Source organism: Aplysia californica, unplaced genomic scaffold, assembly GCF_000002075.1.
Source record: "Aplysia californica isolate F4 #8 unplaced genomic scaffold, AplCal3.0 scaffold00118, whole genome shotgun sequence".
In the NCBI taxonomy this organism is placed as follows: Eukaryota; Metazoa; Mollusca; class Gastropoda; order Aplysiida; family Aplysiidae; genus Aplysia; species Aplysia californica.
Genome location: NW_004797388.1, coordinates 1,152,551 through 1,174,061, shown reverse-complemented (window position 1 = coordinate 1,174,061; position 21,511 = coordinate 1,152,551). Strand labels below are relative to the sequence as shown.

Here is a 21,511-nt window from a genome sequence, read left to right as displayed (position 1 = left end):
GGAGGATCTTGAGGCACAGACGGGTAGAAGAATAGATGCTAGGTATGTAGATGGAGGGGTGGCTGAAAGTGGATGTTGGGTATGTAGATGGAGGGGTGGCTGAAAGTGGATGTTGGGTATGTAGAGGGTAATGTGGATGGATGGATGGGCAGGGGTAGAGGGGGGTGGGAGTATAGATGGGTAGAAGGTTGAATGTTAAGTATCAAGATAGCAGGGTGGTTGGAAGTGGACGCTGGGTATGTAGAGGGTAAAACAGGTGGGCGGGTAGAAGGGGAGAGGGGGGGGGGAGGGGATAATGGCATAGATGGGTAGAAGGATAGATGCTTGGTATGTAGATAAAGGAGTGGCTTGAAGTGGACGGTGGACATAGAAGGTAATATGAGTGGACGGATGGGAGGGGGCGAGGGGGGAATGGGGGCATAGATGTGCAGAAGGGTGCATACTGTGTATGGTGAAAGAATGAGTGGATGAATAATGTGTCAGTAAATAGATGATTTCAGTGGAAAAATGGAAATGTTGCGGACAAATTGATGGGGAGTGAATGAATGGATAGCAGAGAATTAATAAACTAATGTGTTTTCTTTTTCTGACCCCACATATATTAATGTTGCTGTTGCAAGAAAAAAGGAGCAATTGAAATATTTTCTCGGCCAAACAGAGTAGCTCATTTATCTTGTGACAGTGAAAATTAAACAGATGAAAGCTTTTAGCTTTCCACCTCGACTACAAGACTGTAACATGTGCTTTGTCCTCCTCTGTCAACTTGACTTTGCTAGTTTCTTTCTCCCTCCCATGTACTCTCATACTGCATGGACCATTTTTGTCCCCATGCAGTCCCCACCTCCCCAACCTCTGTACTCTCATACTATGTGGGTGGTTGACGGGTGCTCTGGTGTGGTTTTCTCCTTTCATATCAAATATCTATCATCCTTATCTCTCCTCCTTCTTTTTCATGTTTGTTACGCTGTGGTATCACCTCAAATTTTCGGCTCATATATGACTTAATTGTGTTGCAAAAGTGCTGTATAACTTTTACTAAGCAAATCACATCTCACCTAGGCCATTTTTTGGGTCTCCATTCAAACCTCACCATGGCCCCACTCCATCTCTTGTTGTTGTTTCCAGCAATAACTCCTTTATGTCTGGCCGGTCAAGCGACAACCTGGGCCGCGGACCCAAGCATGTGCCTTACAGAAACTCACTCTTGACCATGGTGCTCAAAGACTCTTTAGGTATGTTTTTTTCACTAAGCGTTCTTGAAAATTAAGTGCAATTGTTGTGTAATATTTGTTTAGAAACTACTTTTGTTTTATAGTTTTATCATCGAAAGAGGAGCGGTTCTGTTTGCTACTTGTAGTCATGATCCTTTTGTATGGAAGTGGATGTCTGGAAGTAGAGAATATTCTTCCTCCTTGTGTGTACTTTGCTTCTGACTGTTTGATGTTTGTATACGAAAAGTCAGCTCTGTTGTTATTATTAACTGGGCCTCTGCCTTTTGATCTGGTTCCATGTTATATTAGGATGAGGTAGCTGTAGGGGGAGGGGAGGTGGGCTGGGGTCTTGTTTCCTGTCTTTCCAGTGTCAAATTTCATGACTTTTACTGGTTATATGTTGACCTTTGAGTTTTTTCTTCCACATACAGTCCATTTTTTGTACCTAGGTGTTGGCAATAGAGTAAAGGCTAATATTCTTATTATGCTCAGACTGCTGACTTTATTGTTGTTTTTGTTGTTATTGTTGTTGTTGTTTTTGTTGTTTTTGTTATTTTTGGGTGGTAAATTGATGCTCTGGTGTGGTTTGCTCCTTCTTTCCTATCAAACCTCTATCATCCTTATCTCTCTTCCTTCTTTTATTTGTGTGTCACACTCCTGTAACACCTCTTATCTTTGACATTTATATGACCTGATGGTGTTGCAAGTGCTGTAAAACTCTAGCTGAAACCCAAAAAAAATCCCAAACTGTTGTTGTTGTTGCACATAGGGGGCAATTGTCTGACGGCCATGATCGCCACCATATCCCTGGAGGCGGAGAACCTGGGAGAGTCCATCTCCACGTGCCGCTTTGCCCAGAGGGTGGCCTGTGTGGCCAACAACGCCCGGCGGAACGAGGAAATAGATGACAAGACGCTGATCCGACGCCTCAAGCACAAAGTGGCTCACTTGGAGAAGCAAGTCGCACTGCTTAGGTCAAAAGTGAGTGTGTGCACATCTAGTGTCTGGGTTGATTTGCCTTTGTACAGTTGACTCTGCTCCTACTGCCACCTGTATAAGACAACCACCTATACGAATGGCCACTTCTGATTCCAGTCTGTGTGCTTTTTAAAAAATATTATAATGACACTGTGTAAGATGTTCACTTGTCTTATAGGTTCACTTTTCTACTTGACAGTGGGTGGCCATCTTTGACAGTTTCAAATGAATTTGTTTGTATTGGAGCATCTTGTACAGGAGTACTAGCTGATCATGCCAATAAAAAGATAAGCATTATCATGGATTTGCCTTTGCACATGGTGAACTGAGAGGAAGTTCATGACATTGCAGGTTTTTTCATAGCCTGATCAGCCTTACCATTATACAGGATAGGCTCTTCATTTAGAGCTCTATTCAGAAGTATGGAAAATTCCTGAATCAGTGAAGTTGACAAAATTCTGAAAATATAAGATGGTTTCTACAATATCCTTGTATGAAAATAAGTTGTTTTTTTTGCAGGTGAATATTTCTATTTGCTTAAATTTTAGTCAGTTCCTGAAATCTGACTTCTCTTATGTTTTTTGTTGATTATTTTAGAGTTCTCATGTAAGGTCATTAGCTCATTCGCTACGCCGAGCCGTGGGGGGCGGTGCGGCTAAAGTGCCGTCGGCTCGAAAATCGACGTTTAATTTTAGCTGGGTTTCTATTCCAATCCACATATCCATGTTAAAATAAAGGTCAAAATATAAAGTTGACTTCCGGGTCAAGCGTTTCCACTGAAAATCGGAAGTTTTGATTCAGTTTTGAAACACGATTTCGAAGTTTATGCGACATTGTTTTATCGTGAAGCCCAAATTATAGCCCAGACACCGGTCTTAGTACTTTTACACAACAAAATGTATCATTATTTTGCTCTCTAAAGAAGTGTAGGACTCTTCTTTATAATATTGATACTACTGGACTCAAATTGCCAGGGCAGTGTAATTGAGAAATCAATATTTTTGAGTGCTAGATCTAGGCCTAAATCTAAATAGTCAAAATATTTTTGTTCTCCCCAAAATCACTACTTTTTGGTGAATTTACTCAAAAAGTACCACCCAAGACATGTATAGGTTTATTCCAAATGCAATTCTGAATAATTCCATATAAGATACGAGTGTTTTTTTTCTGTTTGGGATCCTTTTTTCAAAATTATTAAATTTTTTGTTGTTGTCAAGATCAGAGCTTATGATCCAAATGTACAAATAGTACATTTGTAAATGGAATGTATGTAAATAACTGCTCATTTTTCAATATTTTCCTGTTCTATATACAGTTATGGTTATTTTGATGTATAATTTGACTAGGTGCAAATATATTTTTTGAGTTTCATCTGAGATTATTAATTTTTTGTTTTCAAATTTTATCCGCAGCCAATCACAATTGTGTTGCATAATCGCCTCTTACAGGAACCAAAGTTGAAAAATACTCAAATAAACAATACAGATATATTCTACAAACCATACTGAAAATGTTGGTATATAATATGTTGATATTTATTTGAATTTATGGCCCCCAAGACCTGTGAACTGCGCACTAGTCATCATCTCATTTCGCCCTCCTGAAAAAAATTCGTCCACAAGCCAAAAATAATACGTAGCGAATGAGTTAAACAAAAAAGAAATTGCTACCTCCTTGTTTAATCTTTATGTATGTCTTTATCTTTACCGTGGACTGAATAGTTATTATTGAGTGGGGTTTCTTCTCTTTCACTCAATCAAACATGTTGCATTACAGTTCTGAGGCTGTTTTCTTCGTTAGACTGCACTGTTAAAATATTATACTCAAATAATTCTGACAATTTCTGTTATGACTTTTTTCAAACATGTTCCTTATACTTCAGAAGCTCCACTGTTTCTTGGCTTATTGTATAGAAGTGTACTCAAATAATGTTTACAATTTCTTCCTTGTACATTCCCCCCCCCCGTTGGTTAAAGGGCACGACTGAACCCCTGACTGCAGAGGATATGGTTGGTCTCCTGACGGAAGAAGATCGTGTGGCCTGTGCTGAGATCATGGATGGCTACCTGCGTGGAGTTGTGACTGACCCGATTGCTGCAGGTCAGAGCTGAGAACACAGACAGACAGATGTCTCTGAGATATCTTGATGTTGTAATAAAACAGCGAAAATTGTTCTGATCATTCAAATCAATACTGTGATCTTTATATAGATCTACCATTCTGTTTGGGTAAGAGTGATAGTTTATTTACTCTTTATCCAACATGAGAACAAGAAGAGAAAGTTTGGGTGCGTTCTGTAAAGCTGTTAAAGGGGCTCGATACTTACGGGACAACATTTTTAACTAAAGACAAACTGAAATAACTTTGGTCACAGGCAGTAAGTATGGGTCTAAAGATTCATGTTAAACTGTTGACTCTCTTGATTACCTAAGCCGTTGCCATGGAAACGGCGGCCAGCTTGAAAATTAGATAGACAATTTTTTGTCCTCCACCGTTTCTACAGTTTTTAACTTGTTAAAATTCTGTAATTTGCAAAATGTCAAGCAGAAATAGGGGCTTGCAGCTCGCTATTTTGATTTTTGATACTATACTTAGAAAGTATCCAAAATTGTTCTCAAAGTTGAGGATATTGAATTTGATCTTTCAAAAATATTTTTGGCATGAAAAAAAAAAGTAAAAAAACTTCTAAAGCGAAATGTTAAAAACCAACCAGCCCACTACAAGTACAAACTATTTATCTAAATACATGCCAAATTTCAAGTCTCTCTGTTTGAGTTTTAAAAAATGCTGGAGAAAAAAACACGGCATATGCAAGCAAAAAGTGGTGAAAAAGTGTATTTTGAGTAAAACAAATTTAAACATCGAAAATCTTAGGACACAACGTAGAACCTAGTAAAATTGAATTCTGTTAATGTTACTCACTCAGCGACTAGTGTCAATAAAATGTAGACTGTATGAGGGATTGGTAAATACCAAAGGTAAACAGTGCTCAGAGTGAGTGAAAATCAGCCCCCGAGGCCCTAGACCCGACCTGTGAGCCCCCTTAATTACTTCACGTAAGAATTTCATGATCTCACAGTAAAAAAGAAAAAACACCATAGGAGTTGGTTTTTTTACGCTATCGAAAAGTAGCACCTTTCTTATGATCACCAGTATAATTTGCCAAAAATGTTGTCACAAAAAGTTTCCAGCCAATTTCGGTGAAACTTTGCACGAAATGAAACAAAGGTCGGCTGTACGGTAAGAGACGGTTCACCCTGCGTTCGCGCGCATACTTTACTGGGGAAGAAATGCGAAACTTGTGCTCGCAGGGGTTGCGTGAACCGCCTCTCTGGAAAATATTGGTGCTCGCAAATGCTGCGTGAAACGTCTCCAGTGAGTTATAACGTATGTATATCTACATGTGTTTTTTACCATTTCTGTATAGCTGAGAAAAGTTCCCTCAGGGACAATTAAGTATTATTTTATTTTGTCTTGTCTTGTCTTGTCTTGTCCTGTCCTGTCCTGTCCTGTCCTGTCCTGTCCTGTCCAGTCCTGTCCTGTCCTGTCCTGTCCTGTCCTGTCCTGTCCTGTCCTGTCCTGTCCTGTCCTGTCCTGTCTTGTCTTGTCTTGTCTTATCCTGTCTTATCTTATAGCGTTTACCAACAGGCATCTGTGACCAGTGCCGATTCCGAGAATGTCTGCACCTCCTGCGGCAGCGATTCCTCCACTCGGACGACGCCCAGGGGAAGACCTTAGCTCTGGAGGGTGCGCCGGTGTCTGCCGGGAGCCTCGGCCCTCCCCACCCGCACCACGACAGCGGCGACCATGTCACTCGAAACTCTTCTGTCCCTGAGGAGTCTGAAGAAAACTCTCAGACCCCTTTGTTGTCAGTGGAGAATCAAACTGACAGGTAAGGTACATCCGCAAGCATCAATCTGTGCAGTTAAAATTGTCCAAGATGGCCACACATTGCTGGAGAGGAAAGCCGTTGTCTTAGATAGATGGTTGTTTTGGACAGTGTCATTATGGCATTTAAAAAATGTAATGGGGAAGTGGGAAATAGTCTTTTGTAAAGGACTTGGACTGGTTCCCATTAGAGCAGGTTTTACTATTTGTACTGTGTGTGTGCAAGAGATGAGAAGAAGGAGAGAGAGAGAGAGAGCGCGAGAGAGAGAGAGAGCGAGAGAGAGAGAGAGAGAGAGAGAGAGAGAGAGAGAGAGAGAGAGAGAGAGAGAGAGAGAGAGAGAGAGAGAGAGAGAGACAGAGAGAGAGATACAGAGAGAGAGAGACAGAGAGAGAGAGAGACAGAGAGAGAGAGAGAGAGAGTGTGTGTGTGTGTGTGTGCCTGTGTGGGAGTGTGTGTGTGTCTGTGCCTCTGTGTGTGTGTGTGTTTGTGTGTGTGTGTGTGTGTGTGTGTGTGTGTGTGTGTGTGTGTGTGTGTGTTCTCTTTGTACTTTTTTGTTTTTGATGAAAGTTTAGTGAGCTCTTCTACAGTGAAAATGCACTTTATATATCAATGGTGTCGGGCACAGATAGGCCAACTCCCAGGAACCTATCGTTTGTTTTACAAGAGAGGCTAAAAACTGTTAAATTAAACTGTCAAAACCCCCCGGGGCAGTGCCACTGACTGTAGTGTCTTTAGGCCATTCCCAAAGGGGGGACATTTCTTGTTCAAGCACTGTGGAATTGTAAATGGGCTGATTTATGTCACGCTCATAACTGCCTGATCTACAACAGGGAACTGCTGCTTTTTCTGTCTTAATCCTTACTATTGTCATTTTCCTTTGTATGTTTGTCACTCTCTTGTGACCTGCTATTTTCGGGGTGCCTTGATAGTCGAAGCAGACCTTGTGCTGTTGAAGCTAGAGAGGAGAGAGCAGAATAAGTCTGATTCCCTGTAAAGACTTCTCTGTTGACTCCCACCCCTTGGCGCTCATATGACCTTAAGCAGTTGCGAATGCCGTAAAATCCTCTACTATTAAAAAAAAACTGTCAAAGATGACAACAACTCACATTTCATGTTGTTGGAGTCTCATGCATTTCTATTCCTTGAATTTTTACACTGTTTATTGAGATGATGTACTTAAAATCTTGCTTTACAACAAAGTAGAAAATCAGGTTTTTTTGGAAATTCTGAAGTTGACACATAATTTGTGCTCAACATGATTGATGTGCAATTCAATGTATAAGATCTAATATTATTATTATCTTCATTATTATTTAGAAGCAGTAGTAGTGGTTGTAGTGGTAGTAGTAGTATCATCGTCATCAAGGTCATCAAGTATTATTATTGGATATGGTGTAGCTGGTCCAGTGGTAAGGCTGTTGGTCTTGTAACCGAAAGATCATAGGTTCAAATTCCGGCCAGGAGCCTGACATTGTGTCCTTGGGGAAAATGCCACGTTTCATAAATTTTCCTTACTTCACTTAGGTGGTTGGAATGGATACCCGTTCATAGGCAATAAAAGATCTTGTCAGTATGTTAGTGTGTTTGGCAACTGAGAATATATCTGAGTGTTTTCGGGTCTGCTGGGGTAATAATGATAATAATAATAATATTAATGTAGCTAATTTTTATACCTCATACTTATGTGTGCACACAGCTCTTGGCGCTTTACATAAATCCAAGTACTAAGAGCAATAACTGTAAAAAAAATTAATATTTGCTCATATGAATGAAAAAATCACACTCAGACGCATGCACACACACACACACACACACAGACACACACACACACACACTCACACACACACGTACACACACATTATTATTATTATTATTAATATAACATCATCATCATCATCATTAATACTGTTTTCATCATCATCATCATTATTATTATTTTTATAATTATATCTTTTCTTCGTGTGTACTGCAGGCCACCAGGACCAGTGCGAGAGGGATGGGCGTCGTCGTCGACTCCTCAGACTAGCAGCATGTCCTTCACCTTGCACGGTGGCCAGTCTTCTGCGGGAGGCCCCAACGCTACAGTTGCCACAAATGCACACACGCAGACTGAGAAGAAACTCAAAGGAAAAGGTCTGAACTTGTTACTGAAAATGAAAATTGTACTTGATGAAAATGGGATTTGGCTGAGAGATGCTCTGTCCCACTTCCTTCAGTTTCAGAAATACTTGTCAAGATAGGGCCTGTTTCCTTTTAGAATTTGTCTTTTGATTTGTTCTCTGTCTTTCCTTTTCTTTATCTGTTAAAAAAAATAAATCTAACTGGTGTTTCATAGACGGTTGGTTTGTTGTGCCTTTTCTCCTGCTTTCCATTTGCCTTTCATACTCATGCCCTTCTCCACTAATGCAATGCTGGATCTAGGTTTTGGAGGCCCTACTAAACTTACTCATCTTCACAAATTTCCCCACCCAGTTTGTCACAACAATCTTCGACCAATCCATCGATTTCTGGGTCACTTTCGTCGTCAAAGATTCGAAAACTGTCAAAGACAAGCGATCTGCCATTGTGGGAAACGTAATTGTAAATTCAGTTCTAAGGGCGGTTGTCGTAAAACTCAATAACTCAACTTGCGCTCGTCCAATTTTGGTTTTGTTTTTTTCTAATGAAAGATAATTGAATGGGCTACGCCAAAAATGAACCAGTACCGCAAATGGTGCGGTTTTAAAGTGAGAAAAAAAATCCCAAGTGCGAAACCGCGAGGATTGCGGGTGTGATATCACAACGTCTGAGCTACTTTACTCGCAACAGTTGCGTATGTGGTAGTGAGAGAGATCAAGGAAAATAATCTTCGAACACTTCTGGCTCTTATATAGTTTCCAAGGCACTTTACCACATTTTTGTTACTTCACCCAGGTGGGAATAGGCATGCGGTTATCGACAGTGAAAGATTGTGTCAGTTTGTCATTGCTTGAGTGCTTAATGGGCTGCTTGAGCTGCTTGCTTCCGGGGAAGCCAAAAATGTTTGAGTGTTGTAGGGTCTGCTGGGGGAATAATGGAGAAAATAATATAGATTGTAAAGTACATAGAACTTGTTGTTGAGGGAGGATACACGCTATACAAATGCTATTTATTATTATTATTATTATCATTATTATTATTATTATTGTTATTATTATTATTATTATTATTATTATGAAAATGATGATGATTGTTATGATTATGATTATGATTATTATTATTATTATGAAAATGATAATGATTATTATGATTATTATTATTATTACTACTATTACTATTATTATTATATTATTATTAGATCGTCATTTTTATTATTACTACTACTACTATTACTACTCTTACTACAATTATTAGTATTATTACCATTATTTTTATTGGTATTATTGGTATTATTGTTACGTGTTCTTCTGCATTTTGGACTGGCTGTGCAGAACGTGTGGAGGATGTTGAGAAAAAAGTGGACGAGATCAGTCACCTCCTGCACACTATCGGCAAGGACAAGTACCGCTCGCCGTTTGAACGACAGAGGGAGAAGGAGATCAAGCGGCTCAACAAGAAGCTCAACCTCCTGGACCAGAGCCAGCAGGAGCAGGAGGACGAGCTGCAGGAGATGAAGAAGAACTCGGCCTTGGAGGAGCTGCAGACGGCGGAGACCAACCTCAGGTGAAAATACAGTTTGAAGAAAAAAATGTAGGTGTTTTTTATGCTTCCATCGACACAGTTAAGGTCATTTAGGAAGCAAATACGTTTTAAAAAATGAAATTGGTTTTATGCCCCTATCGACACAATTTAGATCATTTAACTCGCTGGATGTTTCACACAGCATTTGTGAGCCTCAATATTTTTGCTAGAGGCGGTTCTCACTGCCTCTGCGAGCACAAGTTTCACGTTTTGTCCTCGGTAAAATATGCGCGCAATCGCTGCGTGAACCGTCTCTTACCGTGCAGCTGACCATTATTCCGTTTCATGCGAAGTTTCACCAGAATTGGCTGGAAACTTTTTGAGTTATCGACCCGGAAGCAAAGTTAGTCACACTGAGGCCCTACTTTCGTTTCTCTGACATGTCTGTTCTCGCCACACTTTGTCAGTACGATGGCAGCACATTTAGATTTAGTAAGTTTTACGGCACATGCAACACAATAAGGTGGAAGGTTAGGTCTTACAAGAGAGTTACAAAGACAAAAAGAGAAGGATGAGAGATCAGGATGATAGATGTTTGATAGAAAAGAAGGAGCTTACCCACCAGAGCACCCGCCAACCACCCACTTTGCAGCACGAAAAGCAAACATTTTTCCAGTGTTTGCACGACTTTGACAGTTCAGAAAATTCTGATGATATTTTAGACCATGGGGATCCTGATTCCAATGTAAAGGAGCATCAAAGCGCTGATTCTGATAGCGTATGTTCTAAATCTAGACTAAGCTGTCAAATGCAAAATTCTGCTTTGTCTAGAGCCCTGTTTTTTCACACTGAAGTGGATTAGACAGCTAATACATAAGGATTACCATATCGATTACTTGCCTATTCATGAGTTTGGACTTTTTATTCATTTTGAAACACAATACACAATAAAAGACACACACAAGATTTATTTTTTAGGGTTTTTTTTGTTTTTTTGTAACATAACACATTATGTCAAACAATTTTGACGAGCAACAAATCTTAGCACATTTTCAAAAAATAATTTCTAAAAAACTATAAAAGATATTGCCTTTCTTTTTTGTATGTCATATTGGGCATGTTTAGATCTGTTATGTGTGTAAAAATGGTGGTTGTATGTCATTGGGAAGGGTGTTGTTTGAGGAATTGAAATACCCCCCAAAACGCCGGTCTTCAGCGCATGTAGACCCGAAAAAGGCCCAGTCTCCAGTGAGTTGAGGAATAAAGATTTGTTAAAGTGTAGGTGTTTTCCATCCCCCATCAACTCAATATAGATCACTATGGAAGCAAATATACGAGTATTTTTTTTAAATGTAGGTGTTTTTAGGCCCCCATTAACACAATTTAGTTTAATTAGGAATCAGGCTCCTAACACTGTCTGTCAAAGTCAACCCAGCAGAAAGACTGAAATAATAAAAATGCTCCTCACTCAGCAATTGAACTGGGGTCTCCTGCGTGTGACCGGGAAGTGCCTGACCGCTACACTGCAGGAATTAAATTTTCAAACCAACTCTATGTATGATTTAGACCTTGGTCCCATCATTCTTGTAATACAAGTCACTGTGTCTTGTGAGAAATGTTGCTAACACAAGGGCTCCCTTTTTGTGTCTCTGCATGCCTCCCCCTCCTGTGTGTTGTCGAGGGGCGCTCTGGTGTGGTTTGCTTCTTCTTTTCTGTCAAACATGTATTGTCCGTACCTCTCCTCCTCCTTTCTTTGTGTTTATTATTACTCTTTTGTAAAACCTCTGATCTGCAGCACTTATATCTCATAAATATCACCTAATGGTGTTGCAAGCGCAGTAATACTGTCACTAAAACAAAAAAACTTCTCCTAGTTCCCCCCTCCTCGTGGGTGGTTGGCGGGTGCTCTGGCATGGTTTGCTTCTTCTTTCCCTATGAAAATCGATCGTCCTTATCTCCCCTTCTTCTTTTTTATGCTTGTTACTCTCTTGTAGTACCTCTTTAGTTTTAGTTTTAGTGGAGGTTTTACGGCGCTCGCAACTGCATAAGGTCATATGAGCGCCAGAAGATTAGAGGTGTTACATGAGAGTAACAAACATAAAAAAAGAAGAAGGGAAGATAAGGATGATAGATATTTGATAGGAAAGAAGGAGCAAACAACACCAGAGCACCCGCCAACCGCCTGCAAACGTAACACCTCTAATCTTCTGGCACTATTATGACCTTATGCAGCGGCGAGTGCCGTAAAACCTCTATTAAAACTACCCCCCCCCCTCCTTTTTTTGTTTTTTTTTCTGTTCTCTTTGCTTTTTACTGAATCAGTTTTGTTTTCATCCCGCAGACTCAAGCTGCAGGTTGCGGAGGACCAGGTTGCAGACCAGCACGCCTACCTGCTGCAGCTGAGGCACATCCAGGCCGACCCAGATCTCATTGACCGGGAACAGCTGGTGGAGAGACACCTGATTAAAAGACAGGTCGCGCACAATATCTTATCAGTTTGTTACTGTTTAAGTGCTTGAGGGGCTGCTTGCCCTGTTTGCTTCCTAGGAAGTGGAGAATGTTTTTGAATGCTCTAAGGTCTGTCTTTGAGTTTGAGTTTTTTGTAAAGAGAAGCATATCTCTACACAATAACTGTTATTTAGTGCGGGGATGAAGCAAGACAGACAGACAGACAGAAACAATAACGTGAAAGAAAAAAAGTATCACCTACCAGTGACATCCTCCAACCACCCACTAGGGTGTGCCAGGGTAATAATACTTGCAAAGCGCATAAAGCATGCTGTAGACTGGGGTTATGCGCTATATAAATGGCGTCATCATTATTATTATTATGATGTTAATGGTATGTGCAGGGAATATCTTTTTCATCCTCTAACTGCTGTTTTATCTGTTTTCTGGGGAAATGAAGACATTTGCAAGCAGACTTGGAAAGTTTTTCTGGGGAGATCATTGTAAAGCTCATTAAAGACTGGGATTGATAAATGATGTGAATTTTTTGTACATGCAAACCTTTTTTCTTATATCTCTCCTCTGTTCTGCAAATATATTCTTGCTCTTATCTTAAGGGGTCTAGCTACCAAGGAAAGGTATCTTTGTTATTTGTGAGTGTGCCTGGTGAAAGATACAAAAAGACGCATTTGTTCGAACCGAGATATCGGGCTTCAAAGGTCAAACATAGAATTTTTGACAAAAACTAAGTTCCATTAAAAATGGATTCTTTAGCCATTAATATATCGATATTTGCAAGGACTTGAGTTTCTTTTACTTTAAAATACATTTTTAAAGATGTTTTATAGCTCAAGATATATTGCTTAATCCCCCTAAATGCGTGACAAATGTGGTTTTCCGAGAAAACACTGCGGATGGTTTCTCTTGTCCATTCATAAAGTCGACCCAATCACATTGCATACCAAGCTCCCCTATCTAATGGCTGGTAGTGCGCTTAAATATCTTGAACATGTAAACAAAGTGAAGCTTTGTGCATCCACACTTTTTCTTCTTTTTGGAGAGCAAACGTTTATCGCCTTTTTCTGCCCTGCGCAAACCGAGATCTATTTTTTGAAAATTCTTGCTCAAGATGGTGTTGAATTTGTTTTGAAGACGTAATATAAACACTTTGAAACTGTTCTTGTATCTTAGCTGCTTTTTAAAGTTGGTTTGTATGTAGCGAATGAGTTGTCAGGTCGTCTCTAAGTGTAGATCTATCTGTTTGAATCAGAAACAAAAGGGAAACTTTAAAGCCGTTTTTCTCAAAACCTTACAAAATCAACCATGTGTCAAAAACTACTGAAGATATCGAAATAATACAAAAAGCATATTGTTCAGGAATGATCTCTGTACATGAAAATGCAAAAAAAATGGGATTTTTCAAAATGCGTCATTTGGTACCTTGCACCAGGCACATTCACATTTATGCATCTTTTGAAACCAAACTTTTCCAAAATATATGGTACCCTCCCAGAAATAAATTAAAATGTTTAAAAACTATTTAACCCAGTGTTATGTAACATTGTCAGCCATATTGAAATTATACAATACTTAAGAAAACATTAAAATTTTGAAAACCAAAAAGCATTATGTTAAATTCTTAATAAATATTAAGTTAATAATAATAATTACAGGAACCAGGCTGGTGGTTTGATACACTTCCAATATTCTGCAATTTCTCAGGATTTCAAAGTAATGTCCCTCTTTTTGTACAAATTTTAAATGCAATATCAATTTCAAATGCCGATTTCTGAATTTTAAAATAAATTTTCTCAAATATAACTAGCCAGGTCCCTGTAACTACCCCATCTGCACATACTTGGAAAGTTTCAGTACATTATCTTGATTAGTAGCTCAGATTTTAAGATTTTAGTGATGAAGGGTCTTTCAAAAATAAAGTTTTGAGAAAAACGCATTAAAAAAATGTCTCTGTGTAATTTGAGGGTTTGTTCCTTTTAGAGGTTCCAGTACCATATGCTCTATTATTTCTAATCATGTATAAAATATCATTTCTGTACAGTTACAAATAACCTCATTTATAGAAGTTTAGTGAACCAAGTACACACAAAATGTTACAAAAAAGAGAGGACAATTGACCAAGCAGTCGTTTTTGCAAGATGGGGTGAGGTCGCTTGAGACATATTTTCAGCTATTTTGTCAATTTTTTTACCAAGTGGACCAGAAAATCTGATTCAGCAATGATCAAAGCAATGATTTCATCGAAAATTGACCAAAAACGTTACCCGCTGGACCCCTTAAGACTTCTCCCAACCTTTTCTTACCGGTTTCTTTCTTGCTTACTCACTTGTGAGGTCATTATGTGGCCCTGTCACAGTGAAGCCGAACCGGGCCTGACATTTTTGTTTTGATGTATTTTCTTCTGCTTTGTGGAGTGTCAAATCTGTACAATTCTCCATTAGCCCCCTTTGTCTGCTTTTTTTGCTTTTCAGACGAGGTTCCAAGATAAGCTGAAAGAAGTACTGGATTCCCGTGAAGAGCTGGATCAAGCTATCTTTGGGAAGGGGGTGGGCCAGAGTGACTGGACCAATGGTCTAGGCAAAAAGACGACCCTGGAAGACAAGTTTGGCCAGTACAAACAAGCAAAAGGATCTCTGAACACACGCCAGGTCTTTGATATGCTGAAAAATGAGGAGAAGAAAAAGAAGAAGGTGAGAGAGCTTGAAGCATAAAGTCTTTGAACGATTTTTTAGTGTCACTTACTAGAGCTTGATGAGGTGTCTGTTGTTTGAGCTGGAGAAAATTTCCTCACTATTGTGCATACATAGACTCGCATAACTTAGATTATGACACAATACAAAAACTTCTTTGTGTGTAATAACAGTCTCCATTAAAATTTTAAAAAATATATTTAAAATAAATATTGGATATTTCTTACTAATTTCTGCACACGAACTGTTATATTAAAGCCAACTATTAATTTGTTTTGTAAGTCTATACTGCATCTTACACATTGTTCTATAACTGTAAGTGAAATCTCTTTAACCCTGTTGAACCGAGTACAAGCCTGGGTGTGCGCTACTTTTACCCACTTGTTGTGTGTATATATATAAAAGCAACTGACCACTGTAATAGTACTGCCATTGTAAGTGACCAAGACTAAATTTCTCTCTGAGAGATGAATAAAGATTGTCATTGTCACTGTCACACAGATGCTTGAGGCAGTGTAGGCCTAAATGTAACATTCAACTAAAAGAAGCTAAAGTGCACAGGTTCTTTGTCATTTTATGTTAGGTTCTAGAGGAAGGCGCAGTAGCAGCCACAGTATTTTAAGACTTTATGAACAGTAAATGTTATACTGTGAGATGATTGCAACCTGTTTTTTTTTCTTCTCCTTAAGCCTGAATTTGTTTTTTAATGTGCTTTGATGAGTGCTGGTGCTGGTTTATATGCTTCTTTTCTGTTGTGCTCTTACTTTGTTCTGCTGTCATAATTTCTCAAGGTCTATATACTGCTGTCTGTGTTACAGCAGTTAGACACTTCATTCTTGCACACAGGAACGAGTTCATTTCCCGGGAGGGGAGAATTTCTACTGGATCATTGTATCGCTGTCAGTCTGGGTTGGCCCTGACAGGCAGGGTTAAAGCCTGCCTCTTTTAATGATCTCACTTGTGTCAATGGGGGTGTAAGACGCTTGCATCAAAAAGAAAATGAAACGAAAGTTCTCAATTACAGGGATGGTTGTGACAGCTTTTGTGGTGTTTGCTATTTCTTCTTCTCTGTTATACTACTTTTCTTCTTTGTTCACAGTAACTTACAAATTGACAATGACAACTGAATTAAATGATCTCTGTTGTATTGACATATTTCTTGAGCTGTCTCCAACAAACAAACTTTTTTGTTTCAGGAGTCCGACAAACTGGAACGGGAGAAAGTGGTGATAAAGACGAAGCATCTGGCCATGAAGGAGGAGGCAACTCTGGAGAAGTTGAGGGATCTCAAACAAATGTTGAAGCAATCCCAGCAGGGAGGTGTGAGTCGGACAGTCCCGCCACCTCCTGGGTTCTCCGAGGGATTCGGCCAGCCCCAGGAGAAGAGTCCAGACCAGTCTCAGAGGCAGATGGTCAACGAGGCTTGTCAGACCTTTAAAATGCCTAACTGGCATGTCAACGGCAACAACATTGACAATTCTGTGAATGAATACGGTCAGTGCGCGGGGAACGGGAATGTTCCTTCCGTCAGAAAAACTTTGCAGTCTGTAGGGAAAAAGTTGTCATCTAATCCAACAGCATTCCAAGTTCAACAAGACATGGAGCTGGGATCAGGAAACTTTTCAAATGGACATCATCCCAACGACCAGCTTGTTTTCAAAGGGGCTGCTGGTGGCCACACACACAAGGGAGAATTTCTTGTTCCTGATAGCTGCACAGACCCTACACAGAACGGAAAACACGTTTCTCACACTGTTTTTCATACCAGCGGACAGCTGGATGGGGCATATCTTTCAGACACACCATCAAACATCGGTGAGATGGATCCTCAAGTAGTGCGGTCAGTCCACGACCCCAGACACAGCCACAAGTTTTCCACCACGGACTCGAATGAGTCTGCCGCCCCTGTCCCAAAGCCGCAAAGAATGGTGAACTCCAACGACCACAATAACAATTGTAGTTCAAAGGGTTGGAAACATGATACGGGTCATGGTGGACGGGATGTGGCTGGAGGGGGTCAGAGTTTGTCTTCAGGAAGAAAAGCAGGTCAAAATTATGCTAAGTATGAAGCAACACCTGATTGTTATGATGATGACCTTAAGGTGTCGGATTTAATGTCTGACGTTCCAGTTCCAAAAGCAGACAGAGCTCGAAAATTAGAAAACCATTCTCCGTCGCCCCCTCCTTCATCTCAACTGGCCCAGATTAGTCAAAGGGAAGAACACTTTAGCGATTCTGCTCAACAGCTCAAGCCAACCAGCATTATGTCTTTGTCGAGATTCACGTCTTCCGCGACCAAGACAACACCGTCCCCAGCTTCGTTAACGTCCACCGTGCTGCCCAGTGAATACGTGCACTCTATGTCAAGTGAGGAAAAATTTGACGCCAGGAAGATGGGTTTGTCCTCTCGCACATTTGACTCTGCTCTTTCCCACATGCTGGACAGTGATCTCCTTTCAAAGATAGCTGATTCGACGTCGGATGCAGAACAATATGATAAATACGCTCGTGTATCCTCCACTTCACCTTATCGGCAGCCGCAGAGGAACCGCTTCAGCAACAAATCATCGAGCCAGGCTCGGGAATCCTCACAGCCAAAGAAAGGTCAAAGTTCAAAGGTTACATCAGATGCCAAGTCCATGTGGGGACCAGATATTAAGGTGAGACTCAGTCCAACTGCTCCCTTTTTGCATAAATTTGTGACAACCGAAAGCAAGGGATATTATATAGTTTTTGTTTGCCATGTATTAATTTATGTTAACTTTATAGAGTAGAATGTCTTGCTTTTCATCGAGAATCTTACAAGATTTCGTTTGTGTGTCAGACAGTCTTTGTTCTGAAGAAAAGTGAAAAGTGTCTTGAAATTGTCTTGATTTGAGTTTCATTGTCCTCTCAACAGTTGAGCTTTTAAAGCCTTTATCAGTGTAAATGCCTTTTCTGAAATTGACATTGCTTGTAATCAGGAGACAGGGTAGCGATTGATTTGCTTGTAGTGGTGTAGAATTTTGCCAGTCAGATGGCGCTATTTTGATAGGCACAGTATGTTTTTCCTCGATATCTTGCTTTCTTTTAGCTCTATGAAAGCTTTTAATGATTATATTGTGTGTGCTATGTTCCTTCTCCCATGTTACCCCCGGGGCAGTGTCACTGACTGTAGTGTCTTTAGGCCCTTCCCAAAGGGGGGACATTTCTCGTTCAAGCATAGTAGAATTGTAAATGGGCTGATTCATGTCATGCTCATAACTGTGCCTGATCTACAACAGGGAACTGCTGCTTTTTCTTTCCTGATCCTTACTATTGTCATTTTCTTCTACTTCTTTTGTATGTTTGTCACTCTCTTGTGACCTTCTATATCCGGAGTGCCTTGATAGTTGAAGCAGACCTTGTGCTGTTGAAGCTAGAGAGGTGAGCAGTCTAAGTCTGATTCCCTGTAAAGACTTCTCTGTTGACACCCACCCCTTGGTGCTCATATGACCTTAATGCAGTTGCGAGCGCCGTAAAACCCTCTACTATAAAAAAACCCCCAAAAACTTCTCCCATGTGAGTTTAGTCTTCCAGTACTCATTAAACAGTTTTTGTTTTAAAAAATGCCATTGTTCCAGTGATATGTCTTTAGGGATTGATATGTAAAAAGTATTAAACCAACTCTAACCTGTTATTTTATTTGGGTCTTTTCCAGTCAGTGTCAGTAGCTGACCGACTACAGAACTTCTTGGACACAACTATGAAACCTTCAGGGGACAGCAGTCCTGGAGCCAATGAGAGTAAGTCATGTTCTCTCCTTTCACTGGTCCTGTCTCATGTGGTAGTTAGTCACTGAGAGGAAAACTGCTGTTCACTCAAACCAAAGAGATTACTTTCTCTTGTGTTGTGGAGCAGGTTCTTTGTCTCTGCACGCAGAAGACTCAAGTTCAATCCCTGTGTAGGAAAGTGGTTATTTTATTGAATATCGCTGTCTGTCGGCCAGGAAGATGCCGCATCCACTGTGCCCAGGCTGGTCCTGACAGACAAGGTAGAAGCAGCCTGCTTTGTAAATGCTCTAACTGTGCTGATACAGGTACAAAATATTTACTATTTAATTGGCTAAAGAGGTGGTGATTTTTTTTTCTTATTATTATTCTGGCCTCTCAAACTGTCATCTCTTTCATATTTTAAAAAAATGTAGGTGGAAGAACTGGAAAAATTAAAGAAAAGTGCCTTTCTTTAGGATCAGGAATTGAACTCGCCATCTTTCTTTGCCAGGTCAACTTTCTGTTGTTATAGGTAGGGTAGGAAAAGAATCAATTAAGGAGAAAGCTGGTAGATTTATTCTAGACTGGGGGGGGGGGGAGCAAACTCGATTTATACTTAATTAATGTTGCAAGCAGAACTGGATTGAGTTAGTAGTGCAAAACGTTACCTTTTTTTAAAACAATGTTATAAATTAAAACTGATCAAATTAAAAATAAGAACAAGTCAAGGAATACCAATTTTTGCCCTTCTGCCAGTTGATCAGGGCTGGATGTTTCCATTTTTTCATGGCAACAAGATTGTTTATGTTTTGAGTAAAGTTTTGTGTTATGGAGATTTTCAGGATGGACTGGCATTTATTCTCTCGGGGGCTGGATATGCATGTAATTATATGGCCTGGTGCTCTAAACTTTACAAGGGATGTTGGAGCTACAGTCCAGCCTACTCAGACAGCCACCTGTATTAGACCATCACATGTAGGAATGGCCCCTTTCCTCCCTTGCATATTTTTTACATTATAAATACACTGTGTAAGACAGCCACCAGTCAGTTTTTTCCTTGGCAGTGGGTGACCATTAGAGACAGGTTTGACGGTATATAAAAAATTTCAATTTCATTATGCAAAAAAGTTTCATTGAAGGTAAATGGCAAATCACAATGGCATTGCTGAGGTGTGAGTTTAGTCTCCCAGTACTCATGGCATTGATGAGGTGTGAGTTTAGTCTCCCAGTACTCTACTATTGATGTATTATTGTTTGCCTTCATTGCCTTTGTCAGCTTTTGCTCAACCTTTTTGCTGTTCTTTTATGGTCTCATAAACTCTTTTATGACTGGTCCACATTGTTTGTTTAAAGTTACCTTCCAACAAACTAAGCACATTTTTTGGTCTCTTCAGAAGCTGCTGGCAAGATGCTGAAGCCACACAAGAGGAAGAAGAGCCCTGTGAAGGGAAGAGATTCCTTCTCCCGCAAGCTGTCTCAGTACCAAGGTGATGATGACTACAGTGAGGATGAGGAAGACGACTCCTTCTTTGGAAGCCAGCCGGCACAAGTACCACTGAAAGCCCTGACAGAGGAGGAGGGACAGAGGACGTATATGTCACGAGTGGTCGCGGAGAAGGAACGTGTAGCCAAAATACGAAAGGCTCAGGACGCTGCTCAAATGATACAAAGAACCTGGAAAAAGTTTCATTCGAGAAATGCAAAATAATTGAAAAAATGAAATGCAAAGAGGAAAACCTGTTATGTAGAAGGAGAAAACATTTTTATGATAGCAGATTTAAAAAACAAAAGTGTTTTGGGAAAGTAAAGAAGTGATTTTCTTTTTCTCCTGAAATGCTCATTTTAGATGGAGTGAACAGAAATGAATATTACTGTTATTTTTCTCAGTTTGGAGGACTATTGCTTGGTGCTATCTCTAGTTAATTCTGGGGGAAATGCGCAGCTGAGAAAACTAAGTGTGAACGCCAACCTGGAACAAGTTTACGAAAGTTAAAGAGGGTTCAACCTTGTGGATTGAAGTGAATTTGGACAAATCAATTACATAGGACTTTCCCTGTGAGAAATGCCAAATTCTGAAGTGAGGACACATTCATCAGCACTCAGAAGCCTACAGATAAACTATAGTTTTATTCAATAAGCAGGGCAGCGATAAAGGTATTCTGAGGCAGGAAGCAAATCCTACCCTGACTCATAAAAGCATTTACAGTAACAGTGTTGATAACAATCTGTTATGCAACAAAGACTTAAGTTGCCGACAAAATTTTTATTAAAAAATCTGTAAGTTTGTAGGTAACAAGAGTGAGGAGATAAGTGTCCATCTAGTCTGTACTACACGTCCGTCCTTTGATCTGATACTCTACAACAGTCTCCGAAGTCTCCACATTACAGCGCCGTATAGCTCAATGTGTATTGTAGCTAGTCATATTATTTCATTTTACAGTGATGTATCTGACTTAGTGATCCATCTGATGGCCAACTGTTTTTAAATGGATCATGCGATTTTAAAAGAATAGAAAAGTGATCTTTTGTGCAGCAGCTAGATTTCTTTTTGGTTTGCTTGCCAGTACCAAAGAATCTCAAATCTTTCACTACTTTGATAAGTTCTGAATCTCTTTTTTCCCCTGAAAGAAAAGTTGCTTGCTCTGCATAATCATTTGTTTCTTTAAACATATTGCTTTCCATATTGTTGCTGTCGGTCACATGAATACAAAGGGATTGCATTTGTTCTGAAATATTGACCTTTTCCATTGAGAGTGAGTGTGGCTCGTTACACTAAAGGAAAAAGTGCATGATTATGTTTGTCTTCCATTGTTTTAGGAGACAATGTATTTGGTTGGTCTTCCTTGGTCTTGGTCTTTTACCCGTTGCTGCCATTCTGATCAGACTTCGTAAATGTCAGCAGTTCTG

At 39.9% G+C, this 21,511-nt stretch overlaps 1 protein-coding gene across 1 annotated transcript in view; it reads left to right on the top strand.

Annotated features, from left to right (window-relative positions):
• Positions 1–20,865, top strand: part of LOC101846643 (kinesin heavy chain) — a 72,706-nt gene extending 51,841 nt beyond the window's left edge. Inside the window, exons 7-17 of the mRNA XM_005095983.2 lie at positions 1,126–1,232; positions 1,981–2,192; positions 4,166–4,289; positions 5,838–6,081; positions 8,051–8,211; positions 9,528–9,759; positions 12,059–12,191; positions 14,655–14,873; positions 16,070–17,533; positions 18,553–18,637; positions 19,999–20,865. Of these exons, the coding sequence (XP_005096040.1) occupies positions 1,126–1,232; positions 1,981–2,192; positions 4,166–4,289; positions 5,838–6,081; positions 8,051–8,211; positions 9,528–9,759; positions 12,059–12,191; positions 14,655–14,873; positions 16,070–17,533; positions 18,553–18,637; positions 19,999–20,312 (3,295 nt within the window). The 3' untranslated portion in view covers positions 20,313–20,865. The remainder of the gene's footprint in view (positions 1–1,125; positions 1,233–1,980; positions 2,193–4,165; positions 4,290–5,837; positions 6,082–8,050; positions 8,212–9,527; positions 9,760–12,058; positions 12,192–14,654; positions 14,874–16,069; positions 17,534–18,552; positions 18,638–19,998) is intronic.
• The last annotated feature ends 646 nt before the right edge of the window (positions 20,866–21,511 follow it).